Source organism: Ptychodera flava, chromosome 12, assembly GCF_041260155.1.
Source record: "Ptychodera flava strain L36383 chromosome 12, AS_Pfla_20210202, whole genome shotgun sequence".
Lineage (NCBI taxonomy): Eukaryota > Metazoa > Hemichordata > Enteropneusta > Ptychoderidae > Ptychodera > Ptychodera flava.
The window spans coordinates 21881341-21908206 of record NC_091939.1 but is presented as its reverse complement, the minus strand read 5'-3'; the positions used below and the strand labels follow the sequence as shown (position 1 = coordinate 21908206).

At 39.5% G+C, this 26866-nt stretch overlaps 1 protein-coding gene across 1 annotated transcript in view; it reads right to left on the bottom strand.

Moving 5' to 3' along the window:
- Positions 1 to 392: 392 nt before the first annotated feature.
- The window catches only part of LOC139146187 (atrial natriuretic peptide receptor 1-like), a 55635-nt gene continuing 29161 nt past the window's right edge, over positions 393 to 26866 (bottom strand). Inside the window, exons 9-23 of the mRNA XM_070717595.1 lie at positions 26300 to 26408; positions 19836 to 19917; positions 19372 to 19465; positions 17050 to 17238; positions 16526 to 16630; positions 14669 to 14740; positions 13243 to 13405; positions 11371 to 11519; positions 10192 to 10397; positions 9542 to 9682; positions 3746 to 3869; positions 3040 to 3108; positions 1991 to 2264; positions 1197 to 1288; positions 393 to 410 (exon numbers count right to left, since the gene is read on the bottom strand). Coding sequence (XP_070573696.1) covers positions 393 to 410; positions 1197 to 1288; positions 1991 to 2264; positions 3040 to 3108; positions 3746 to 3869; positions 9542 to 9682; positions 10192 to 10397; positions 11371 to 11519; positions 13243 to 13405; positions 14669 to 14740; positions 16526 to 16630; positions 17050 to 17238; positions 19372 to 19465; positions 19836 to 19917; positions 26300 to 26408 — 1887 coding nt within the window. The remainder of the gene's footprint in view (positions 411 to 1196; positions 1289 to 1990; positions 2265 to 3039; positions 3109 to 3745; positions 3870 to 9541; positions 9683 to 10191; positions 10398 to 11370; positions 11520 to 13242; positions 13406 to 14668; positions 14741 to 16525; positions 16631 to 17049; positions 17239 to 19371; positions 19466 to 19835; positions 19918 to 26299; positions 26409 to 26866) is intronic.

Below are 26866 nucleotides of genomic sequence, written 5' to 3'. Positions count from 1 at the left end.
TAAGTCGTCACCATACCGTGTCCCTGAAGTAAAAGTAAAATTCAGACGGTGAAATGTGAAATATGGATATTTATACGTTTTGACGTATATCACATCATTGTCTTCCAAGTTCTGACATATTTCTGATCAACATGTCGATATTGATAATTTATATAAAATGCATATTACGCTCCTGTAAAGATAATTATCGCACTTATATGTCGTGACGCACGGTTGTTTGTTCTCGAATACAGCCTTTTCCCCTGACTCATTGTGTCCACATATCCTAACGTGTCAAAGAAAGCCAATGCGCGTAATTTGTCTGTCATTCTCATCTCCTTCACTGTCATTTTTACGGTTATCACCTATTGTTAACCCTTTAATAACTATGGTTTGGCCAGAACCCAGTGTCATCAATGGCTGGCGTGGAACTGTTGATAGGAAATGGGGATAAACAGGTTAATATATGGAATAATAGATAGAAATTCGTGGACGCAACCCTTTAGATACGAACTTAAATATGAGTTTAGGGATTTTTTGAGGGGGTGTTGATTTTGTTGTTTTTGGGGGGCTCCTAGTTATGTATCGTCTTCCTATCTCTAACCGTACCGACTCATGTGCATGCTCACTGGAGATCAAAGCCCCATTTATCTGTATCTTTTCTCATTTTTCCCGATAAGATAAGGCTTTGAAATCAAAAGCAAGCTATGTAAAACACTTGCTGAAGTGTGATCACGGAACGCTTTTTAAACATTGCCAGCAAACGTATGTCTGACTTAGATTTTAACAACTAAATAATTTTGGACTCGCAAGTCAAAACTCATATATATGACCACCGCGAGCGAGTACACAAAACTGTGAACATTAACAATCGACCGAATCCATCTCCGCACCAAGGACTGAAATAGTGACATTTTCAAAGATAATAAGACGTAACGACAGGAATCAAAACCATGTCTTCAAAGATTATATGGGTGTTTGTAAAGCAAAATGCAAAAGGATACAGCTAGAGGGCTTTAACTATATATAGTCTCCATCAATAATAGTCCCAAACTCACTCTTGCGTGGCAAGTTAAGCTATATTTTCGCAATCCGAACGGAATGCTTGATATAGTCGCTTGTGCTGAAACCGTTATATGCATTCGGCTCATGAATTATACAACCAGCTACTACAAGTTGTCGAGAAATACGTTGTTTACAGTAATAATAATCCTTACTTTTATCTTGATTGGCCCACGTAAGGCCAAGTAGTACCCACCGAGATCTTGCAATACTTTACTCGTGGACTCACTCACGTGAATTCTCAGTGCTGAAAGACATGGTTTGATCAAAGGGGGTCAGCTCGGCATTTAATTATTTTGCAATTTATGTAATCTTGCCGATTATTTAGGTCAGTAGGTCAGTGAGTAATTAGTAAGTGAACAAGCAAGCAAGCAACTAAGTAAGTAAATAAGTAAGTAAATAAGAAATAATTAACTAAGAAAAGGCTAAGTAAGCAAGCAAGTAACTAATTAAGTAAACCTGTCAGCTAGTAATAGCAAATAATTAGACAAGTCAGTAATTAAGGAAAACAAGGATAAAGAAGGCAAGAAAATCAGTCAGTGAGCAGGAGTGAAAACAGGTAGGTAATACAACTAGTAGTCTGTAAGTAAATCTGTCAGTAAATTCTTAGTATGTATGTATGTATGTATGTATGTATGTATGTATGTATGTATGTATGTATGTATGTATGTATGTATGTATGTATGTATGTATGTATGTATGTATGTATGTATGTATGTATGTATGTATGTATGTATGTATGTATGTATGTATGTATGTATGTATCTATGTATGTATGTATGTATGTATGTATGCAGCATCGTGTTCATTAATGTGCATGTTGACCTGCCCATACTATGTTTTGTCAACTGCAGTTGGTTGTCACACCACATAAGTTCGACGTTGTCTTTTCGAGAGGGATTATGGGAAATTTTAACGATCATGAATGGTAGGAAAACAGGAAAGATACCTTTGCCATTGGATTCCATCCTGGATGCCATATTGACTGTGTCACCGAACAAGCAATACCGCGGCATAGTCAATCCAACCACTCCAGCTGCGCATGCGCCAGTGTGAACGCCAATCCTCAGCTGCAGTTGTTTCTCTGGAAGGTGCCGTATTTTAAACGTTGTCACTTTGCTGAGCAAATCCAAGGCCATATTAGCTATAACTCCTGCATGCTCTTTGCCATTTCGTCTAGGTAGACCAGATACCACCATGTATGCATCACCTATGGTTTCAACCTAAACAGTAAATAAGTAATTAAATATAAGAGCATGCATACATACATACATACATACATACATACATACATACATACATACATACATACATACATACAACATACAGGCAGACAGACAGACAGACAGACAGACAGACATAAACACTGACATATATACACTTTATTCAGCTCAGTGAAACTGAACTGCGCTGGGTATGTGATCACAGAACTATGTTTCCCAGCATATCTTCGCCCCCCCCCCACCTCCCGCCGTGTTCACACAAGGGATCGACATGTCATTTCGTAACATCACCCGTCTGTGCGTTTTCTGTTCGTAGAACTTGTACATTCAGCAATCTATATTTTGCGCAATGGATAACTGAAACTTTTGTGAACCACATACTGAGAACTATCAACTCGGACTGAAAAGTAGAAAATCTGCGACGTTTTTATCATGTATATCTTTAAAATACCATGTGTCCATATCGATATAAAATTTCTTGTATAGTGACTGGCTTGAATCAGTACATATCGTTGAAGTCTTTATTCGTATGTTCGCCTTTTTCGAAGTGAGACCGAGATGACCTCTGAAAGGCTTTCAATAATTTCAGGAACCAAAGCCAGTGAACAATTTCACAAGACTTTCAAATGTTTGTGAAACATCTGACAGCAGTCTACTTTCCACTCAATGCGAGATCCCTCCCTATCCGAGTATCGCTTGTCGTCAAAACATAACATCGTAGCCGAGAGAGATCTGTAGAGTCTCGCGGCGTGAAAAATGACGATGAATAACTTACCTTGTAAACGTTGAAGTTCACAATAGAGTCATCAAAGATCGTGTACAGATCATTCAACAAGTCGACAACCTTCAGAGTGGAGAAAAAACCCATAGAAAGCGTCAAAAATCTGCAGAGGGGATAATTTCTTTCTTACTGTTTGAAGAATCTATTGTCATGGGGAAATGTTTTTCTTAAAGGCAGATGCAGATTTTGTCCAAACGATAGTAATTTTGAGAAAAAAAAGTGTTGCTCTCATGTCCTCAAATTACAGCATGGCATGTATTTTGATTTAGTCAGAAAAAGGGGCTTAAAAGATCCGCTCATATTTGAGAGAAAACCTTCAGTTTCAGGCAATTTTACATCGTTCACGTCATATGTGGCCTTTCTTCTTATTATTCCCTCGCTGTAGCTTAAACCTCACAAGTGCAATCATCAAAAATACATCATATTTCTGACGGTGGGTGGCTCTAGTCATAATTCTCGGCGCCAACTTCGAATGACTATTCAACCTAGACTTTTTGCCTGTTCGCTGTTCTTCCCAAAATGGGTAGCAATTACGTACGCTACAGCACGATTTATTTGTCGTGACAAACGTGGGAATATTTTAGTTGTTACTTTTCAGATGCAAAGGGACGAGAGAGGCTTACAGGAATAATGCGCAACTCGAAGCGTTGGTTGGGAATTGCAGATCAACGGTAAGGAAAGGGACCAAACTGGTCCTCACCTGCATCGGCGTACTGTCGAAACAAACCCGAGTGAATCCGACAATGTCCGAGAAAAATATTGTCACGTGATCGTATGTTTCGGGATCAACTCTCCGACCAGATTTTAGTTGGTCTGCAACACTTCTGAGAAAGAAAGAGCAACAAAAATGTGAAATTTGCAGGAAATACTTACACGGTTAATTAACTAAATCTCATTTTGACGAAAACGTTGAACAACAAATTGTCATTTTTTAAAAAGTCCAAGCTCATTCTATTACCAAATAAGCTAATATTGTCACATACTAATATCCAGTTACGTAAGCAGTCACGCTGCGAGGACGTCAAGTTTACCGCTCCGTCACAAATCCGTTATTTTCGCATTTGGTTTGCTCCTGAAAACTCAAAAGTCACCAAAGAGGAAAGTTTAAAACATAGAAAGGCCTATGGTCCAATATGGGGACGGAGTTAGAAATTTATAGACGGAAAATTGGATGTTTTGCTGGTGGTGCGCCTTCTCGCCATAAGAAGTCACCAAACATGGCCGCTTTGCGTATACCACTAATCAACTGCCACATGTTACTGGCCATTAAGGTATGTCTTGTGGCACTGCTGGTTGTAGCAGGCAGTGTTGAACGGAACCCTGGTCCACCTAAACGCCATGCAGCAGATCTTGCTACAAAAGAAGATGTTTCGTCGCTTCATGAGAAACTTGACGCAATTTTAGAAGATACGAAGGTAATGAAAAACAATTTCGGACTTTTACAATCGAGAGTTGATAACATCGAGGAGGATATACACGATTTAAAGGAGCACTACAGGAAGAGTCGGACAGAATTTCAGAACTAGAAAATTTAAAATATAGCAGTGATTCTTTCGATGGTATCGCTAACAGATCTGAGGGTATCGGGGAAAATGTAACCGCCCCGCTCAAATCGACTCTCGACGACATGAAGAAAGCTATCAACGATATCAGAAGAGAGAAAGACGACCTTGAAAACAGAAGCAGGAGAAGTAATTTAATTTTCTTTGGTGTTCCTCAAGATCGTGGCAACGAAAGTTGGGAAGAGTCAGAAGAAAAAGTTAAGAATATCGTAGAAAATCAACTCGAGCAACGTGGCAATATTGTCTTTGAACGCGTACACCGAATTCCTAACGCGCCATCTGTTCGCGGTTGCAAGCCTATCGTTGCAAGATTCGCTAGTTACAAAGACAAGGAACAAGTTCTCCGAAACGCGTTCAAGTTAAAGGGCAGTAGCATTACCATCAGCGAAGATTTTACAAGACGAGTCCGTGGTATTCGATCGAAGTTATGGAATCATCGTCGTTCACTCATGGCTGAAAATAGCGAATTGAAAGCGCACCTTCAATATGATAAACTCATTGTCAAAGATTCGGACAGTAAGCGTATTTTCAGCGTGAACGAAGAAAATCAAGTCGTCGAACGCACGGTAAAAGTTTCTGCTTCTTTGCCTAGTTAGGGGTGTGGCCAAGGTCAGAGCTGTAATCGTCAAAATTTCTATTCACTGTTAGTGTGGAATATCCGAGGATTAAAAAGAAATTTATGTAATCCAGATTTTGTATCACTTTGTAAAGCTTATGATATAATTTGTCTTATGGAAACTTTTTGTTTAAAGGATGACGATGTCAATTTTCTTTCCAACTACAATTCATTTTCTTTCCCCGCTGTAAGATTTTCAAATAGAGGTAGAGCAAGTGGAGGTGTGACGATTTATGTCAACAAATGTATTAGAAATGTCACCCGTATTCATTGTGATGTGAAAAATTGTGTTTTCTTGAATTTCCATTGGCTTCATTTTCTCTGGAAAAACGAGTCCTTCTCGGTTGCTGTTATTTTCGTCCTGAAAATCCCTTTGTTGATTTTGAGAACCTGGATGAGTTTTTAGTCAATGTGCACTCTGTAGATTCCGAAAACCAATTATTTTAACAGGTGATTTCAATGCGAGAACCGGCCATCTTGACGATTTCATCATTGACGACACAACCATTCATGTTCCAGTGCTAGATAATTTAGATTATATTTCAGATACGTTCTGTACACCTCGACATTCCAAGACACCGTTGTAACACCGGCAGGTAGAGTATTGATTGACATATGCAAACGAGCTGGTATTCACATTGTAAATGGCCGAACAGGTGGAGATAAAGATGGCAATTTCACGAGTATTTCATATGCCGGTGCAAGTGTTATTGATTACGTCATTTTATCGACTGTACTTTTTGACTCATTGGTTGATTTCAAAATACTATCTCGCACAGAATCAGACCACATGCCATTGTCATGTAAATTTTCTGTTGTTGAGTCTTCATTTGTAGGTCAACTTGATAATGATTCTGATGACAACACAACAAAGCTTGCTCGTTTCAAATGGTGTGAAAATTACAGAGATGTATTTTTAGAAAATCTTTCCTCAAACCAAGTGAAAACTCTTTTAAATGACTCTGTAGATAACTTCTTAGATATTGACACAGCTATTATTAAGTTTACAACAGCACTGCAAGTAGCGGGAAAGGACATGAAGTGTACACAGTCAGATTTGAAAGGAAAACAACGCAAGCAGCCTGACTGGTTTGACAACACTTGTGTTTCAAAAAAACGGTGTATGTATGATAAGTTAAAAATTTTCAGACATTCAAATTCTACAGTTGCTTTGGGGGACTATTTTACAGCAAAGAAACACTTTAAGGAAACATGTTGCAACAAGAAACGGGTGTAACAAAATTTAGTTCAAGAGAAACTTGACAATGCATTTAAGATGGGTCGTCAGATGTGTGGTCAGTGCAATGCAAATACTATAAGCTTAAAGGAATGGTATGATTATGTAAAAAAATTATACTAATGTGGTGACACAGTTTCGGGGATGAAAATCTTACACACACTGTAAATGATTTCTTACATGGCATGGACACGTCATCGACCAGTATTCAAGATGACGATATTTTGAACAAGAGTATTTCTATTGAGGAAATCGCATCGAGTCTGAAAAGATTAAAATCTTGTAAATCACCGGGAGTTGATGGCATTCCTGGAGAATTTTGAAATTTTCAGCAGATGTTACTATTCCCTTTATACACGTTTTGTTTAATAGAATTTTTGAATCTGGTTATTTTCCCGAAGAATGGGCTATAGGTGTTGTTATTCCTCTGTTTAAAAAGGGAAATAGAAATGATACAGGTAATTATCGGGGTATTTCTCTTTTAAATGTTTTGGTAAAGTGTTTACCTCAATTCTAAATGAGCGTTTGACATCATGGGCTGAACTCAATGAATTAAGATCTGATTGTCAAGCGGGTTTTCGAAGAGATCACAGCACAGTTGATAATATCTTTGTTTTGCACGCAATGATACAAAAATATTTGAGTGTAAGGGGTGGGGAATTTTATTGCCTTTTCGTTGATTTTGCAAAGGCATTTGACAGTGTGAATCATTCTTTACTTCTTTATAAGCTTTCTCTTCTCGGTGTCTCAGGTAAAATGTTTTCCATTCTTCGCTCCATGTACTCTAATGTGAAATCATGTGTAAAGTCTGGGTCTAAGCTTTCAAATTATTTTGATTGTCCATCTGGTGTTAGGCAGGGATGTATGCTTAGCCCTGTACTATTTACTTTCTTTATTGAAGAATTGAACGACATGTTAAAAAACTCTGGTAGCATTGGAATTCAATTAACACAAGATATGTACAACTTATTTTCACTGCTGTACGCTGATGATGTTGTAATATGCTCTGACTCTGTTGTAAACTTACAGAAGTTGATAATATTTTGGGTGAATTTTGCAGTAAATGGTCAATGGCTGTAAATATTAATAAGACAAAAATAATTGTTTTTCGTAATGGAGGTCATAGAGCTCGCACAGAAAAGTGGGTTTTGAATGGTCAAAATATTGAAGTTGTTTCCTATTATAAATACCTAGGTATTGTTTTATCTTCTAGAAATAGATGGGGCAAAGCGGTTTCTACATTAGCGGAGCAAGCTAATAAAACTCTAGCCATGCTATCTGTTGCGACAAAAAAAATTGGAGGATTGCCATGTAACACACATTTTATGCTTTTTGACACAACTATCTTACCAATTATGATTTACGCTTCTGAAATATGGGGCTTCCAACGTTATGAAAAACTTGAACAAATTCAAAGAAAGTGGTGTAGGGCCTTTTTAGGTTTGCCACCAAGTGCAACAAATGAAGCTGTTGTAGGAGAATGTGGCAGATTTCCTATTTTTGTGTACTCTCTGAAACGCTGTATTAAGTTTTGGTTAAGGTTGTTAGAACTACCCTCCTCAAGATTGCCACGCCAAGCATATGTCATGCTTTTCCAACTTGATGAATTAGGGAGGCATAACTGGGTTACATCAATTAAGAATATTTTATATTCTTATGGTTTTGGCTTTGTATGGCTGGCACAGGAGGTTGGTAACAAAGAAATGTTTTTAAGTGATTTTGAGAAAAGGGTAAAAGATATTTGCAAGCAACAATGGCGGGGAAACATTATGAAAATAAATAAAATGCGTACATATATTGAGTTTAAGAGCGCCCTTGAACCAGAGAAATACATTTCTTTAAATATTAATTTTAAAATCCGCCAAACAATAGCATGCTTCCGTTGTTTCATGCCTTCCTTTAAATATAGAAAAAGGTAGACATGTGGGTTAGTTTCAACTGAAAGATTTTGTGAAATGTGTAATTCTAACAAAGTCGAAGATGAGTTTCATTTTTTGTTTGAATGTCCCACTTATCATAATATCAGATCATTGTACTTACCTGAAGATATCTGTATTCATCCAAATATATGTAAGTTTCAGCGTTTATTACGTTCTACCGATGAACGTGTATTGCGTAAGCTTGGTATTTTTCTGTTTAAAGCTTGTCAGTTGCGAAAAGAATTACTTTGTAAGTTAAATGTAGACAATCCTTGATATAGAAATTGTTAATTACGGATTGGTTTATTTTTGTATTGTAAATTTGAAAGTTTTAATTTATTTACATTTTTTGACGTGTAACTCCTCTGCAGATGGGCCGGAGGCCTTGAAATGCAATAAACAAATTACCTCATAAAAATATCCAGTTTGCATCAAAAGTATTGTAATGTGAGGAAATGAGTAGTGACTTCTTTCTAAATTAAGTGAGAAACACGGTTGTGTCGTTTCGGAAAGTAGCTGGACGGTACAAATAAGAATGTCGCTGTTAAATTTATGTTGGTCCTTGTTGTAAAACCACGGCAGCCTCTGAAGTAATCAGTCTACCTTCATTTAGATAATTTGGTGGTAAAACATTGTGCTTGAACTCGTACACAATACACCTCGCGATACACTGGTTGCATTTCTGTATACCAAAGCTTGGCCTGATACCGATGGGCCACGCTGTTGTAAGGCGGTTGACGGTGCCCAGGCGAGGGGAGGGGGGAGGGAGAGGAGCGAAGACTAAGTTTGTTGTACGACCATTGCCGAAGGACATTTATCGATCGGACGCAATACCCTAACCACAGACCCTTCACGTGGTTAAATTGACTGTGCCCTAACCCAATTCTTCACCCTAGACCCTAAGGATGTCCGGATGTACAAATTTCGTAGGTTAACCTTCCTCATACCGTAAGAGGGGCTTGGGTAACTTATTGGTGTTTCAGACCAGTTAACTCCCTCCATCGGGGCATTTTACCATCCTGACAAATACTCTAGACCAATCCCTAACCCTAGACCCAAATGTGGGTGGGAAATGTCTTTTTTTGGTAATAGGGGAACCGCCCTCACATACCGACTTGCTTACTTCAGCGAAGAACGTATAAATATACACCTGGACACTCACTTCGGCAACATGCTGTAAAGAAGCCTGTCCGTCTTCCTCTTCTCCTCGAGTAGTTGCTGTGTTCTCTCTTCCACAATCTCTTCCAGATTGTTGGCATACTTCTCCATCATACTCAGAATGTTGTCCATGATGTTTGTATTTCTGAGCATGACAAGAGCAATATTTACCGGAAGTGCTCATGAGAGCACGGTGCCGAGCGAGCAGTACATGGATTTATTATTCATGGTACATAACAATTTGAATGTTTTCTTTGACATACATTACAGAGATAGAAAGGGATAGCTAATTAAAGGCAAACACTGTCAAAACCCAGGCTCGTTTTACAAACATGTTTACTATAATCCAGTAATTTATCATGATAAATAAAGTAGTAATTTGGGCGCATAACCCAGTATATCGAGATAAACAATGCTTCCGAGGGGAAAAAGTGTATAGACATTTTAAACTCAGCCATCGGGATTTTTGGTGTTTTTTTTTAAATGATAGACATGACATACATGTGTGCATTCACCCACCCATCCATCCACCCACCCACCCTTCCATCCATCCATCCATCCATCCATCCATCCATCCATCCATCTATCCATCTATACATACAAAACAAAGATGACTCGGGGAAAGAGAATAGATAATTATGTTTGTCCGCTTACTTTCCTCTTGTTATTTGTTTCAATTTAGCTTTTATTTCTTTAAAAGTAGGTCGTTTGCTTGCATCCTCGTCCCAGGACTCTTCCACTATTTCTGAAATTCCCGACTGTTCCGTGTTCAACGAGGGGATCATAACGATGCTCGGGCGGAACGGTTCAGAGCCTCCAATTTTAATCCGTTCAACGATTTCTAGAAAGACTGAATGGACCTACGGTGTAAATTTTGTTATATTATAGCTTTGTCAATACGAGTGAATTTTATGACGTCATACCCTAAGATTATTACTGATAATGTATCCGATTATCCATCATTGTAGCCAAGATGTTTTCCGACATCTACAAATTCACTGGCATCGCCAAAACTGTAAAATAATAGCAATAATGTACCCCTTCCGGCCCATAATGGACTCAAGTAAACTTCTCGTAGATTATGTTGCGCAAAGCTTGGTTTCGTCCATTATAGGCCGGAAGGGGTACATTATTGCTTAAATATGTCTCGTGTTCACATCCATTCGGGTATACGAAGGCTTAGAGCATAAATAAATGAATCTGAATAATAGACTGTCTGAAATACACGCAAGGCTGTAAATATAATGATTTCATTCATACATACGCTGCAATGAATTACAGGATCTGTGTTACGTCATAATTAGTGTTTTATTCGAAATGTTCTAGCCAAATTTCACTGTGAGGTATTCGTAAAGTTCAACTGAAATGCAAGATGGTATAAACGAACGGAAGACAAAATACGAGAAATGACTGGCAATTGCGACCTCTGTGTTGCTAAAACATACAATTTGATCACTTGATCACGTGACAAAGGGTTGCATGGCCAAGTAGCTGTAAAACTTTTAATGAGTCTGTTTTACAATTTTTGTTTTTAATGTCAACTGCAATTTCTAATTCTGCCTGTAAAGCATGTTGAGATACGCAGCCTTATACACACCTCAGCTTTTACGTGTGCAAACTGCGTTGTTATCGTTGACAAGTGGATTCTTGTCCGGACTAGAATTCCAATGTAAACAATAGCAATTCATTTAGCACCATTTAATTTGCATAGACACTCATCTGTATTACCAAACGGTAGGTGTTTCAACATACTTTCAGAAGTAGAGAAATAACTTGAAAATGACACTAAAATGGTGCAAAATCATAAAAGCGAATATGGGAAAAAAGAAGAACTTGAGGTGTTATGGAGCTGGTGTCGAAAGGCCCGCTTCTTGTCAGTGTTTCCCGTAGTATGATCGCAAAACTATAGACATCCCCCTTTTGGGTGCCCTTCAGGACCGGTGACGGAGACCGCAAAAGTTCAGGAGCTGTCCACAGCATTCCTACAAAAAATGAATCGCGATGCCAATAATGTTCTAGCACACATCAATCAGTAAATACACGTAACATGGTTCATGTAGGTCAACACACCTTTAGTTAGGCTTAATACAAATCTGACATATAGAGATGTTTTGGAGACCTCGTGTGATAGCCTGTCATACGGTGTATTCCATTATTTAATACAGCTCTTTTAATATTACCCACATCCTTGTTCCCCGCTGGGATTATCCTATATCTCAGAAAACTGAAATTACAATATTCTCAGCGATGCATTGCGATTACGAGTAGACGCCTTTAGTGATAACTGCGAAAAACGGTTCAATATTTTTTCAGCCGATTGTATTAGTAAGAATCGGACAGGATGCATTATAAAAGGCCTAAAACCGTGATGTTCAATAGAACTTTACAAATTCTTTGATACGGGCACGCCTCTCGTGCGCATTTGGGAGTGGCAATATTCCTCAGGTGGCGAACAAATATCAACGGGTGTCTGATTCCAATGAGAGGCTGAGATCTTGTACGTGGGAATAACCAGTTGCCGCAGGCCGATCTTCCCACGTTGTTATTATAATGACGCTAAGATTCGAGCGAGATCGCAAAAAAACTTGTATTCGAGTAGCAACGCTGTGAACAGAATTTTGCTCATGCTGCGTGTGTCAAATAGACCTGCAGTCAATCAGCGCAGGAGCCATCTTATCCACAGATAAAGAGAAATTTGGTAACAACACCTTAGTGTGAAATGTTAGCATTATTAGATCAAAAACAGTAAGTTTTTTCACTCATCCTCGCGATCTACACTGACGACGCCAGTCCTTTTCCCCTTTGAAAACATCATTAAATATAAAAAAATATATTAGTGCCATGGCAACGCATGGCACACCAACAGGTTACATCTGCCCATATACAAGCAGTGAAGTTCATCATAATCATTGTGTCAGAATTGCCGCTGAATGAATACATACACATGGAATTTTCCTGTTTTTGTTAGTTTTCATGCCCTTAGTTGTATCATTTGAGCTACAAAAACGAAGCAAGAAAAACTAAAAAAAAACCCAGAAAAATGAGCAAATGCAGCACCGAATAATGTTTGCAAGAGACATATAGGATGGGAAACCTACTATTTTTGCCGTGGATGTTATCATAATGATGTATTATTTCTTTACCTTGTGTTCGTTTGAAGAATACTAGTGTAACACTGTATTTAGTGCTTAAATTAGTATTTTCAATGACGATTTTACAAATTAACCGAAAATAAACAGTGTTGAACAATAGAATAGTGATTTCGACTTAGTTATAAGTAAGTGTGTTAGCAAACCAAACTGGGAATCATATAGCCCTGGGTTCCATAGGCGAGGAGTTCGAGGCCGCGCTTGTGTGAGAGGCCATAGAAGCGTCACAGTACACAAATGCCGCCGGCCTCGACCTCCGCGCCTGTGGAACCCAGGGCTAGGATTCATGGACGGCGGGGAGGGGCTGATCATTCACATTTTCTAATCATAATAGGACCTGGACAATAATTAGCTTTATCGGACGAAGACAACCTGTGTCTTTTCGAAACTCAAGCTATTCAACAGGGATCTGTGACGTAAACTGACCTTTTATTGAGCAGCATCTACCATCAACGTCGTCGGAAACAAAACAGCAAAATTATTACAAACTTACGATTGAAAACAGCAACCACAAAGTAGCTGCTTGAATGGGAACTGATGAAGCATCCTTGCTTACGTGCATATTTGGCGTATTCACCGGCGTCCTCTTGTTGGTTTTCCCGGAGGCTACTCAGTCCGTAGTCGGTTATTTTCAAAGTCCAACGACTGTCAATCACGCAGTTCGGGGATTTCAAACGACCGTGGGAAACAATCTCAGAACCATGAATATACTCCATTCCCTGCAGGAAGAATCCATTAAAACACTTTTGGAAGGTGTTATTGACGTACCGAAGAAACGCGGCATTCACAGAATCACTTAAGGTAGTATGCACCTCGAAAGTGAAACACTTAAACTTTTGCTCTAACTTTCCTCAAGGAATCTTTCAATCATTCTCTTTCAAAATCAGGAATAAAAATAGGGGGTCACCGTGCAAATTTTGGTACTAGAGAAAGAAATTACCCAAGATTTACCGATATTTGAAATTCAAAATGGCCGCCATCCCTGTGTTAACTCTATGGAGAAAAAAGAAAATTTTCGAATTTCGAAAAACTAGGCCGGTGAAAAGTTTTCTTTCACCAAGAGCTTTAAAATGAACCCCAACATGTGGTATATCAGAAGAGAATTGTAAAAGTTTGAGAGTCCGAATGTCTGTCCCCGAGGTGCGTTCTACCTTAAAGGGAGGGGTCGTCGGAACTGCGCTGTGCGGCTTTGTTGTTTACAAACAATTTATTTCATGCATTATATCTGAATGCATGACGTCAATATAACTGCAACATTTAAATTTTACGACATTCATCGTTAACAAACATGTTTTAATTTTCATCAATACAGTGTTCACATCGATCGTCGGTCTCTGGCAACCTTTGAGCAGAGATTCGACGACCCCACTCCCTTTAACCAGGGCAGATGCGCATGCACGCCTGGATGGTCAGTCTCAACATTGGCTCGTCACTTTAGAGCCGTGTAATTTCTATTGAAAATTTCAAGAGCCGATATGTTTTATGTTGTTAAATTGGATAAATTTGAACGCATAATATTGAACTATAATTGGACTAAGAATAGTCCTTTCATCATTACTTGCACTTCTGTATAAATGGTGTTGACGAAATAAAGATTCATTAATCATCCGCAAAGCTATACTTTTGTTGATCCCTGGCACCCTACTCCTTGAGGAACCGAAGAGCGTCGTAAGAACAAATTACAGGGCTCCGTTCGAGCCGTACAGTTTAAAGCGATCTAAAGTGCGTATCATCTTGAATTGACGTAGAATGCGCCTCGGGGACAGATACTAGTATTTGGACTCTCAAACTTTTCCAACTCTTTTCTGATCTACCACTTGTGGGGGCTCATTTTGAAGCGCTTTGAACAAGAAATAATTTCACCGTCTTAGTTTTTGAAAATCGAAAAGTCCTTGCCAGTAGCAAATATAATTTACTTATATCTTGATATATCGACTTTACTTCACTCTTTCTAAGTACTTTATTCTTTATTGCATTCATACCATGACGATGTCGGACAGGAGTGACGTCTTGAAGAGCCAGTCCAACTTGATGTCGTCATTCTCCAAGACATCCTTCAAAAGTTGAAAGACATCGAAATAGAGATGTGCATCAGCATTGTGAAATTAACAGTAAATTCGCCGGCAGCTGAAATCTTCCAGTTAGTATACCATGGGCATGATTGCTAAATGCCACCAAACACCAATGGCGTAAAATTTAGTGGTATGTCCGTGCCATGTCGATACTCATGCAACTGCACATACGAGAATCCAAAAACACAGGTGCCAATTACGGAAGTCATATGACAGTGTTGGTGCAGACATAGGCCCGTGACAACAGTAAAATAAGGCACGCTCACATGTACTGAACACTCAATACACAGTAACAAGACAACGTGACATGGGTAAAATGGGTTGGTTCAATTTTCCATTTCACATAATATCTAAGTATGCTATGCACAGCAAAGCACATGCACAGCAAAGAGTTAACGATAGATTAGAAGCGACACTGTTCTCTTGGTATGCTACCGGATAAACGACATCCATATGAAGAGTCGGGCAATTTGATTAAAACGGCAGGAGATCCCCTCACTTCATCTGTTGAACACCCTATATTCTGCGCCTGGTGTTCTCTCTTCAAGAGATGAGAGGACACTGGCCGTGATGGAAGGTAAGACAAATGAGCCTATTTAGGTACCGTTCAGTTTTTACGGCCGGGGGGGGGGCCGGCAAAATCCAAGGGGGGGTCATCATAATTTTGGAATCCGCAAAGGGGGGGGGGTCATCGCTTTTTTCACTGGTAGGAAAGGGGGGGTTCACCACATTTTCAAAAACATAATACCAACAATAAAGTTCACTTTATGCCATGGCCATGATCGACCCTCTTTACCGGCGGGCCGCCTTCGGCGGCCCACTACAATAAATATACATTATGTATTACCCATGACCCTCTTAACGGGCAGACGCCTTTGGCGGCCCACTCCAATTAGGTTTACTTCATGCAATGGCCATGATTGACCCTCTTTACCGGCGGGCCGCCTGCGGCGGCCCACTGCAATAAATAGACTTTATGTAATACCCCACGGCAATCTTACCGTAAAATTCCCAATTGAAGCCGCGGCTTGTATTAGAAACATTTTTGAGGGACCCCTGGGATCATGCACTGAATAATGGTGATGGCCGCGCGCCTTCAGCGGCCCTGTCCAGTAAAGTCTACTTTATGCAATAGCTATGATCGACCCTCTTTACCGGCGTGCCACCTTTGGTGGCCCACTAGAATAAAGTTGACTTTACGTAATGGCCCATGACCCTCTTAACCGGAGGGCTGCCTTTGGCGAACCACTCCAATAAAGTTTACTTTATACAATGCCCATGGACATGAATTGTCTATGGAAATGAAGTTAAAATTGCCTTACAGTCGTCCTAATTAACAGACGTTTCAATGGATGTGGCTGAGAAGTTTGTGCACTGGCATCGAATAAAGTGCGCCGCGTACCGGAGTTCAAATCCAAACCATGCGGGTAAATTTGACATATGGTTTTTGGTTATTTTTCAGGGGGGGGGGTCATCCATTTTTTTCGTCTGACAAAGGGGGGGGTCATCTTTTTTCACAAAAAATGCAGGGGGGTCTATATTTTTTTGAACACCGGCGACAAGATTTTGCCGGCCCCCCCCAGGCCGTAAAAACTGAACGCTCCCTTATGCCGAGGCAAAATTCTCTGACCTCAATCTAATCCAATTAAACTATCTTAGCATTATGGTGGAAAAGTACCACATCTATCAACCTTGTCGGTACAATCTCATCGGTGATACCATTCGTGTAATACTGCTCTCTCCAACGAAGTTATCAGGCGAACTCACCTGGAGGCTGCCCCTCGAGCAGTAATGAGTCAGAATGCAAATGTTCGGTGCGTCTGGACAGAGACCGGCAAACTGGACCGTGTTAACATGGGTCATTTCGCGCATCTGACAAAGGAAGGGAGAAACTGGCAATAAAGAAAGTACTAGTAACTCGACCACGGCAAATTTGCATGTACGTGTATCCGTATATTGTATGTGATGATTTCTGAAAACAGTCCGTCGAGCCAGAAGAGTTACAGCATTTCAAGCGATAAAAGTGGCAGTTGTGTAATTAAGAAACGGAACTGCCCGTGCTCATTTTTGCGAGTCTCTGGGAGCGAAAACACGACAGGTACAGGGCCGTGTTAGCCATTTTTACATATGAAAAGTCATCACCGCCACACAGCTTTGGTGGCGCACTTTTTTGTGTGGCCCTGAGTGAAAATCAGTGATTGGCTATAACACGGATGACCGACTTCCTCTAGGCATGTAAGTGATGTTTTCACCAACGTATCAAGGGAAGCAATAGATGATGCGCTGCTTACCACTTTCAACTCCAGGAGCGTGTTTCTATCAATGGTGATGGCGTCTTTATTTATGTATTTGATGGCTACCAACTTGTCCCTATATACGCCTCTTGTTGTAAACTTCTGTTCGGATGCTATCGAATTCGCAACACTTTCTGACCTCCGAAATGGCCTACTCCCGTGGCTGAACATGGTCAAACTACTCGCCTGGCACGAGACACAAATGAGAAAGATCTAATCTATATGAGATTTTAATAATATTGAGCGCCTTAATAAAAAAGACATAATTATCTAATATACAACACGAATACTGGTATGCTGACCAAATGCAAATTTTGGACAAGAGATTTAGAGGGTTTCCACGTACTGATCCCCAATTAACGTACAATATTTTCAGTATCCATATCAAAGGCGATGAATCAGATGTAACTGGAAGCGTTCTAAACAGGCTGACATATCTTTCTTTGAATGATCAAATTAAGGTCAGCCTATACCTGGGTGCCTGGAGAGTTCAGTGTGAAATAATGCAAAAAATATACTCTTCTTGCGTATATACCATATTGGCAACTCGAAGCGCCTGTGCTGCCGTATCGCATAATTGTTAAGCCTGAGATCTTAACATACGATACATCGGATTATCCGTTTCAACCTACCCCTCTGAAAAAAGAGGAATTTACATCGCATGGATTCTTGCAACTCTGCCATCAGTACTTTCTTTTTTCTAATGCCGAATTTGGATCTAATATTTGACTCTGAGACGCAGATGAGACAGCAAGTCAAGTTGGTGCGTGTAATTAAAAGCTTCCCCCTTCTTGAGAGATGGTTTCTTGGTTAGGCTTAGCAACTAATAACGTGTCCCAAGCATACTAGCGACTGGGCTAGAAGTTGGGTGGGGTTTTACATTCGTGCGCGAAGCTGATGCGGATGCGGGCTACGACGCGACACCTATGTGCGCCCATACGTCAGGGGCTATAAGCTTATACGGATTTGCCTGAACCAAGAAAACTTAATACAATATTGGACTGTCGCTTTGACTGTCTATAATTAAATTAAAACAAAACAAACACAAATAATAAAGAGCAGTGAGTAAGTAAAATACGTGCCTTACAAAGAAAACTCATTCAATCAAGGAGGGACAGTTATTTTTTCGTGCACCTATGTGCGCGTGCGCCGTTGCAACTAAATGCAACAAAATACGCCATGGATAAGTGTGTAGTACCTGATCAACATTCAGATATTGTTTTGAAACTACATGTCCTTCTAAATCTGTCAGCAGTTCAAACTTTCAAGGACCCGTTTAAAGGGAAGTGGTCGTCGGAACTGCGCATGTGCGACTTTCTTGTTTACAAACAATGTATTTCATGCACTATATATAGATGCATCATATCAAAATAGCTGCAACATTTAAATTTTACGATGTACATTAAGACAAACATGTTTTAACTTTCATCAATCGCCAACGTAGCTTGGATACAGTGTTTATATCGGTCGTAGGGGTCCCTAGCGACCTTTGAGCGCCGTTCCGACGACCACCGCCCTTTAAAGGGAGGGGATCGTCCCGTCTGCGGCTATGCGACTTTTATATTGTTGAGAATTCAGTAGATTTTCAATTTGATTTTTTGAACCCACAGCGTACGGCACCCAGTCACCTAGCGAACACATCACGGTGAAAACCAACGTTGCCTCTCCCAAAGACTTGCAATGAATGCCAAGCAAACATTAATCATTTGGTGCGTGTTCATAGTTTATAAGCTTGTAGCTTTCCAAACACTGCTAGACTTTGCCAAATAAACTTTGGTTGCGTTCGGCCGTGATCACCTGTTTCAGCACAGCCGCCATTTCAACAGTTTGGATATGCTCAAGGGATGTTTGGATATGTTGTGTATAGCAACATACCCGTTGTATAGGTCTCATACGCGCAGTCGCAGACCAGACGACCCCGTCCCTTTAAGCAACCATCGTTTCTTCGGGAAGTTAACCCTCAAATTCGTCGTTTAATTTTACGCACTTCAAAATTTTCGATAGGGGAGGGCGTTTCAATTAAAAGCATGAGTTTCGTATGCTATGGGGGTGTTTTAGTTCCTGATTGCTACTAGCAAACTGATAGGTGTCTATTGGAAAGACAGAGCTCCTGCTAACGAAAGGAAACGAGCAAAAACGAAAATCTAGAGTGGTTCCCTGCACGTGTACTCAGCTCGCTTGGCACCGGACTAGATGAAACTGACACTCCCCGGTACTCCCCATGGTGTAATGAAGTACATTTGTAATTCAAGTCGCCACACATAACAACGACTAAAACAGCGGAACGACATCTGAACTACAGTATCATGTTTGCCTTACCAAGCTTCCAAATTTTTTGAAGCCTTTGAAATTTACTTCCCTGTAGTCAACTTTCCACAGCATTCTGTTGAGTTCTTCCTCGAATTTCTTACGCCTATGAGAAAACACAAAATGGAAAGCATCGTTAGTAATTTTAACTTCAGAGAGAGAGAGAGAGAGAGAGAGAGAGAGAGAGAGAGAGAGAGAGAGAGAGAGAGAGAGAGAGAGAGAGAGAGAGGCCACCAAAGTTTAAAAAGAAGCCCTTATATGGCCTTCGAGACATTACAGCAATCGAATTCGCTTGGTGCGCAAGCGCGATCCTTAAGCCCCGAGTATATGTCTCGCTTCGGACAAAATAATGGAAATTATGATTCAAAATCAATTTAGTTTAATGACTGCTACATGCAACATATCTAATGTCCCGCTTGAATCATTTCTTGGAGCTCGTTTCACAAGAGCAGACGACCACCGTCTCCAGAGCTTACCTGTAAGCAAGGGCAAAGATAACAGCCGTCAAAATGACGAGAGTGCCGGCGACAACACTACCAATGATGATCATGTTCTCACCTACCATGAGAAAGAGACAGGAAGACAAAAATTGCAGGAGCGTGTTAAATTCAATAAACTGTAGAATAACTTTTTTACAACGATTAACCTTCATCCTGTTAAATTCATATGTCACCATCAGGTCAAGTTTATTGAAACCAGTGAGGCACTTGTTGAAACCATGCAGTAACAAGGAGCCACCCCAATGCTTATTATAACTGTTCATACCTAGATTAGCTTTGTGGCAACATGCCCCCCTAGCATGCACAAAGTACCTGCAATAGACCGAAACGAAACTATATTGCTATCAAGTTAACAATGTGGCTCTCTAGTAAAGTCACTGTATGGCTACCCATACAGCTGGTGTTCACTTTCAAGTCCATTTCGCTGTAACACAGACTTGAAATTTTGAATGTCCCTGAAAATATAGATTACTGTAAACATAATTTTTTTCTCAAACTGCTGTAATATTCCATGCAAAGTGTAGGTGAAAAAGAGGTTTAGGCTTTTGGATCAATACCAGTGTGTAATGACTTAGCAGGATAAGGGCAAGATATAAAGTGGCAAGTACGATCTTGAAACGATTGATTGAATCTGCACATCATCAAAGTTGAGCCATGTACTGGTATGGTATGGAAGACTTTGGGTGACGTTACCAATGTATGAGACGAGCAAAATTGCCACGTGATTTTGAAACATAATCGGCATAACATTTTTAACAAGTGGGTGGTTCGGCCCCGCGATACCACCGTTTATCAACAGTTCAAAATGGTGTTACTGTGTATGGTCCTTCGATTTATAATTGTTTCACGGAGTTTATTAAGTTATCTTGGATGTACATGTACAAGATGCAATGGCTACTTCATTCATTTATGATGAAAATTCGCATTCAATACCTATCCATGTTTCATTTGTTGACGATTTCATAAAAATTGCAGCATGAGAAGCGTGCTTAATATTCAATGACACCTTAGTGTCTTTATGATTGTTTAAAATTCCCTGTGGGAGACATTTTCGAGACAGATTTTTCACATCAAAGCTGTCGTTCATCTTTTTTTCCCTAACACCATCGGGACAAAGAATACTTTATTGAAAACAAAAAGTCGTCACTATGTAGATAATGTATAAAGTAATGATACATATTAGTTTCATCAAATTCTATGAGAAAAGATTATATTTCGATGTAAAATATGTATTAATATTAAATATTGAACGACAATGAAGAAGAGCTGTATAGAAGAGTAAGGGCACACTTAATCATGATCGATGTTAATTGTTAAGATAGAACGCGTCTCGGGGACAGATATCATATCCAGACTCTCAAACCTTTTACAATATTCTTTTGGCCTACCAATTGTGGCAGCTCATTTTGAAGCTGATGGAGTAAAAAGAATTGTCCAAGGCATAGTTTTGTGAACATCGGGGATTTTATTTTCCCCCATAGAGATGACATAGGAATGGCGGACTTATTGAATTTCAAATATAACATGATTGGAACTAATTTGGGATAATTGGATCTTCATATTGTTATATTTCTCAATAATGTTAGGTGCATCATAGCTGAATGTTGAAATATTACAAATCACCCATAAAAACAAGTGTGTAACTTAAAAGAAAAGCAAATGAGTTTACATTTGCAGATCAAAACGACATTCCGTCACTGTCCAATTATCCCAAATTAGTTCCAATCGTGTTATATCTGTAAATTGGGTAATTTTTTCTCCGGTACCAAAATTTGAAAGGTGACCCGCGATTTTACATGTATTCTTAATTTGAAAGACAGTTGTTGAAAGTTTATTTGAAGAGAGTTTGAACAAATTTCAATTTAAGTCTTTCATTTTCGAGGCGCGAACTACCGTATAAAAGGGCCACTAATGCTAATTTTGATGATTTTTTCATTATTTTTACACATGTATTTTGTCTATCAATTGCAACTTCTTATTCCACTCACGAACGCTGAAACACCCACTATTTAGCTTGTCAACTCAGCGTCTATATGAGTAAAATGGATTGTTATTGTTAACATTTGAATTCTACTCCGGACCATAAGTCACTTGTCAACAACAAAAGCGCAGTTTACACATGTACGTGCTGAGTTGACAAGCTGGATACTGTGTATATCAACATGCTTTCGTGGAGTAGAACAAGGAATTATGGTTCACATTCAAAACAAAAATGGTAAAAAAATTATCAAGAGTGAACAACACTGGTAAAATATAGAGCTCGACTCTAAATCAAAATTTTTAGCTCGAGAAGCATCCACGGTTCACTTTACTCATAATTTTCTGATTCATTAAATTGAAATGACTCCCGGGATTAAGTAGAATCTCACACACCAAGGACCTGGGATCATATTTTTCGCTCGAGTTGGGAATAATATAATCTCACACTCCCAAGGACCTGGGATCAGATTTCTCACACGAGTTAGGGATATTTTGTCTCACTCGAGCCGAAGGCGAAGGTGAGACAAAATATCCCCACGAGTGTGAGAAATCTGATGCCAGGTCCTCGGTTTGTGAATTTCTTTGTCTAACATGACCACAAAATGCGTTAGCTATACATCGAAAACACTGAATGTTTAACTGTATCAGCGATTATCCTACTTCTTGGCCATCTAGTATTCCGCCGGTGTCACAAATGCGAGCTCTGCTCCGTGGCGAGTTCTACTGCCGATACTTCGACTTCTGCTACGGAGGAGATGTCCAACAGAAAAAAAAATAGCTGTATATTCTAAGTGGCCCATGATCACCAGTAATTTGGAAAATTCTGCCGTCTTTTGTGAGTGTGTCAGCAACGACGTACATGACAACGCTGTCGTCTGCCACCATACTCTGACCTGCTTACTTTGTAGTTCCGGTCCGTAAGAGACTCATCGTGCCATTGGATAATATTTTGCTCGTGGAACGAAAGGCTGTTCATAATCCAATCATAACTCGTGTAATATAAGCTACATAGTGTGGGACAATTTCTGAGAGTCTGGGATCGATTTTGCCCACACCGTCGATCACACGCGCCTCAGTGGCCAGGAATGTGAGAATAGTGTATCACACAGGCTGTTTTCCCAATATATCACCGGAAAATCTGGCTGTTCGAATGCGAGACCCTCATCCCTATTTCGTGAAATTCAGTGCTAAGTAATGTGTTACTATAATTTCTAGACAAAAAAGGAGGAAAAAATAGTTAGTCTTAACTTGATTAAATTTGCCAACTTTGGCAACTATGAGCTTCAAAGTTAGGGCCATGCACTTGTCATCGATAAAAGATACCGAAACTTTTCCACAGAACAACTACTACCATATCCAGGGGGAAGTAACGAGTCATATAGAGTTTACAACAGTAAATTACGGTTTATCGAAAAAAAGAAGAAACATGATTAATTTCTGAGGGGTCTACCTTGCTGATTTTGTTGTGTATGGCTGTGAAGGAAGTCCCACCATTTGAGTTACAGAAGTATTTCTTCCACCGAGCATTTTCAATCACAAAACTCGCTGCTACAAAAGTGAGAGCTTTGAATCAGGTCAACGCACATACACATCAACCTTGGTAGCTTTCTGAAGATAAAATATTTGCTGCTGCCCAATGGGAGAGAATGCATGCAATACAAGAAAATAACTGCTACTTTGCCTTTGAAAATTTTCATGCCATTCCCTAAATTATCTAAAATGAGACAAGTCTCTACCCTACCTTTGAATTTACAACTAGGCAACACAGTGTGTTCATTGTTCGGTCTCGGTTCTTTGAAAAGGCACACACAGAATGATGTGTAACTAAATGCGCAATAGCTTTCATGTTATGTTCTTTTTTCTGTTTTTAATAATACACGGATGTCTGTTTGAGTTGACCGCTGAAAATGCGCTTTGCTTGCGACAATAGGAAGAGCTTTGTGTTTACCACAGTACAGCTGGTACGCAGGACCCAACATCTCAGTAATATCGTACTTTGAATGGCAAACTGAATTACAGCAATTACCTGTCAAGGCACAGCGGCGCGAGTTCGTGAAGATGCCTCTGAAGGACCGCATCGCCTGAGAGGTGCAATCGCTCAGTGTTAATAAAAGGGAAACCGGGCCTTAACATTTACCTGACGTAAATCACACATCGTCAATCGGGAAGAGAAAACGCCGCGGCAGCCCGGCGAACATAGGATCGTAGCGGCCTTTCTGGTGAAATTCCGCAACCAGCGGCAATTCGTGGCAACATAGACGGGGTGCTGCACAGCTCAAGGTTACTTGAATAACTTGGGCATCTCTAGTTTTGCAATGAAAAGCCGCAAATTATTCAACCAAAGTGAAGCTTAATTCGAAATCGTTCACGAGAAAGATCATTTGCGTCACAGTGAAAATAAAATTCGCCGCGTATGCTCTCTATCGACTTGTATGGTCAAGTTCACAATCTTGATGTGTCCTCCATAGTTGTAATAATCTCCATAGGCCTAAACGGAACAAAAATCAACCATAAAAGTAATAAAAACACCAACTATAATTGTAATAAATGGTAACCATAAATGTAATAGAAAATCACCAATAAATGTAGTACTTGTTAACCATAATTGTAATAAATCTATTTTGTCATCGCAATTGAAGAATCAGCCCATAAATATTTATCTATGTAAATAAAGGAAAGCAACTCCACACATTGTTCATATCTTCATCGTTTGCATGTAATGTGTTTTGTGTGTTTTGAAAGTGTGTTTTACGTTTCGCTTTTTGTGTATAGAACTGATTGGCCACGGTGAGAAGCAGCTGTAATCTGAACGTCAATGCAGTCTCTACTCCAGGGTGGAGAGACGGTATAACACTACGTTCCGTTCACGCTGTTTTTCGAAAATTTGCCTACTTTCTTCATCAGTCGCCTCAAATTAATGTTCTGTGGATAAATTGTGCGGAATAATTAATAGATTGTCTGTATTCCTATGTTGTCTCACTTGCAGTTGGTTCCTTCACTGGGGATGCTAATTTTGTTCAACTGTGTTCAAGGTAGTGTTCATATTGTGTTTACTAGATTGAAATATAGATATATGTTCTAGCCAACATGTTTTGTGTCGTAAGTTTCTGTTACAAGGTTGTACATTTCTCTGTTGTTTGTTCTGAGTCGTCTATAATGTCATCATTAATGTCTAGAACTGCTGTTCCACTTCCTGTCGATTTGATCGGTACCTCTCTGTGTTCTCAATGTATTCTCTTATGTGATTCGGAAAGGAAACCTAGTTTCAGGAAAGTATGCAATAACATACACTAGTCTTATTAAAGTTTATTATTTAGTCAGGTCATTGATAAAAAATGATCATATATACAAGTTCAAGTTTATTAAATTTATGGCATAACATACACTAGTCGTGTTAAAGTTTATTATTTAGTCAGGTCATTGATAAAAAATGATCATATATACTAGTTCAAGTTTATTAAATTTATGGTTGAGTTTTATTACATTTATGGTTAATTTGTGTGTTAACTTCGTTGTTCCGGGTTGTTACATTAATGGTTGGCTGTTACCTTTGTGGTTGATTTTATTACAATTGTGGTTAATATTACATTTATGGAGATGATTAAATTTATGAAGGTTACAGTAGCTATATAACATTTCATGATTTTGTTACTACTTTTGTGTTAATTTTCAACTACAATTTCAAGTTCTACTGCCCATGGCATGTTGAGATACACAGTATTCAACTTGTCAACCCAGTCTGTACATATGTAGACTGCATCGTCATTGTTGACAAGTGAATTCTCGTCCGCTCTGTAAGTCAAATATAAACAATAGCAGTGTATTTTACACGCATAGACGCAGTCTTCAGCTAAATATTTGGTGTTTCAACGTACTTCGGAGTAGAACAAGAACTTGCAATTAAAGCAGAATGAGCCTCGGGGACAGACATTCGGACTATAAAACTTTTACAACACTTCTTTGGTCTACCATTTGTGGGGGCTCATTTTGAAGCTCATGTCGTAAATAAAGTTTTCGCCGCTTATTTTTGTGAAGATCGAAAGTGCTATTTTCCCATTGAGTTAACACACGGATGGCGGCCATTTTGAATTCAAATGACGGTAAATATTGAGTAATATTCTTCTCTAATTTGAACGGTGTTCCTTAATTTTTATTCTTGATTTCGAAGATTTTTTTAAAAAAGTTTCAATGTTCCATTTTACCACAGTTACCATGGAAAGAGAAAATCTAACCAATCACAGATTTTAAGCGGGTGGCCGCTTTTTAAAAACAGCGCTCTCACATGGGCATTTTGAATACCAGGAACACCTCTTTGACCATATACGGGAATATTACGGGTGACAGTATACCTTTAACATTCACGATTATTAAGTCACAAATTCTTGATATCAACCGTTGCTTAGCAACCGGGAAAATCGAACATCACAACCATTTATGAATTATGTGATAGTCTGCCTTACCTGTTTGGTCAGGCGGACAGAGCTCATTGATAAAACCACATGGCGGTGTGTCCAACGGTGTGTCGGTGCGATCTCCTCCCCAAAGCGGCTCTGCGTATTTGAACAAGCTCTGAAGGGACAAATGACGTCAAGAGCGCATAAGTATGTCAATTTTGATATTACTCGGCGGGCCACGCAAGTGACATACGCAACTTTCTGCGACTCGAAAATTACTGCCACTCGTGCGCCTCTCGACCGCATGCTGCGTAATGGATAGAAAATTCAACATTTTGTCGGATCATGACTCCTAAGTGTGAAATACGTTCAAGTTTGTCATGCGTTGTTGGTATGTTGCTATCAGCAACTGGACCTCCTGCAACTGATAGAACAGACAATATGTAACGAAGGAAAACAGCCAACATGGGGGGGGGGGGGGGAGGGGGGTAAAATTGACAAATTTTGCCTTTGTTAATCTGAGATTATATGGATCATTGTATGAGATAGCGAACTGTGTCTTTGCTCTCTGTGAACACATATCGAACTGCCCAATAAAATCCTGCCATCTTACTGATCTGCTTGTACATAGTG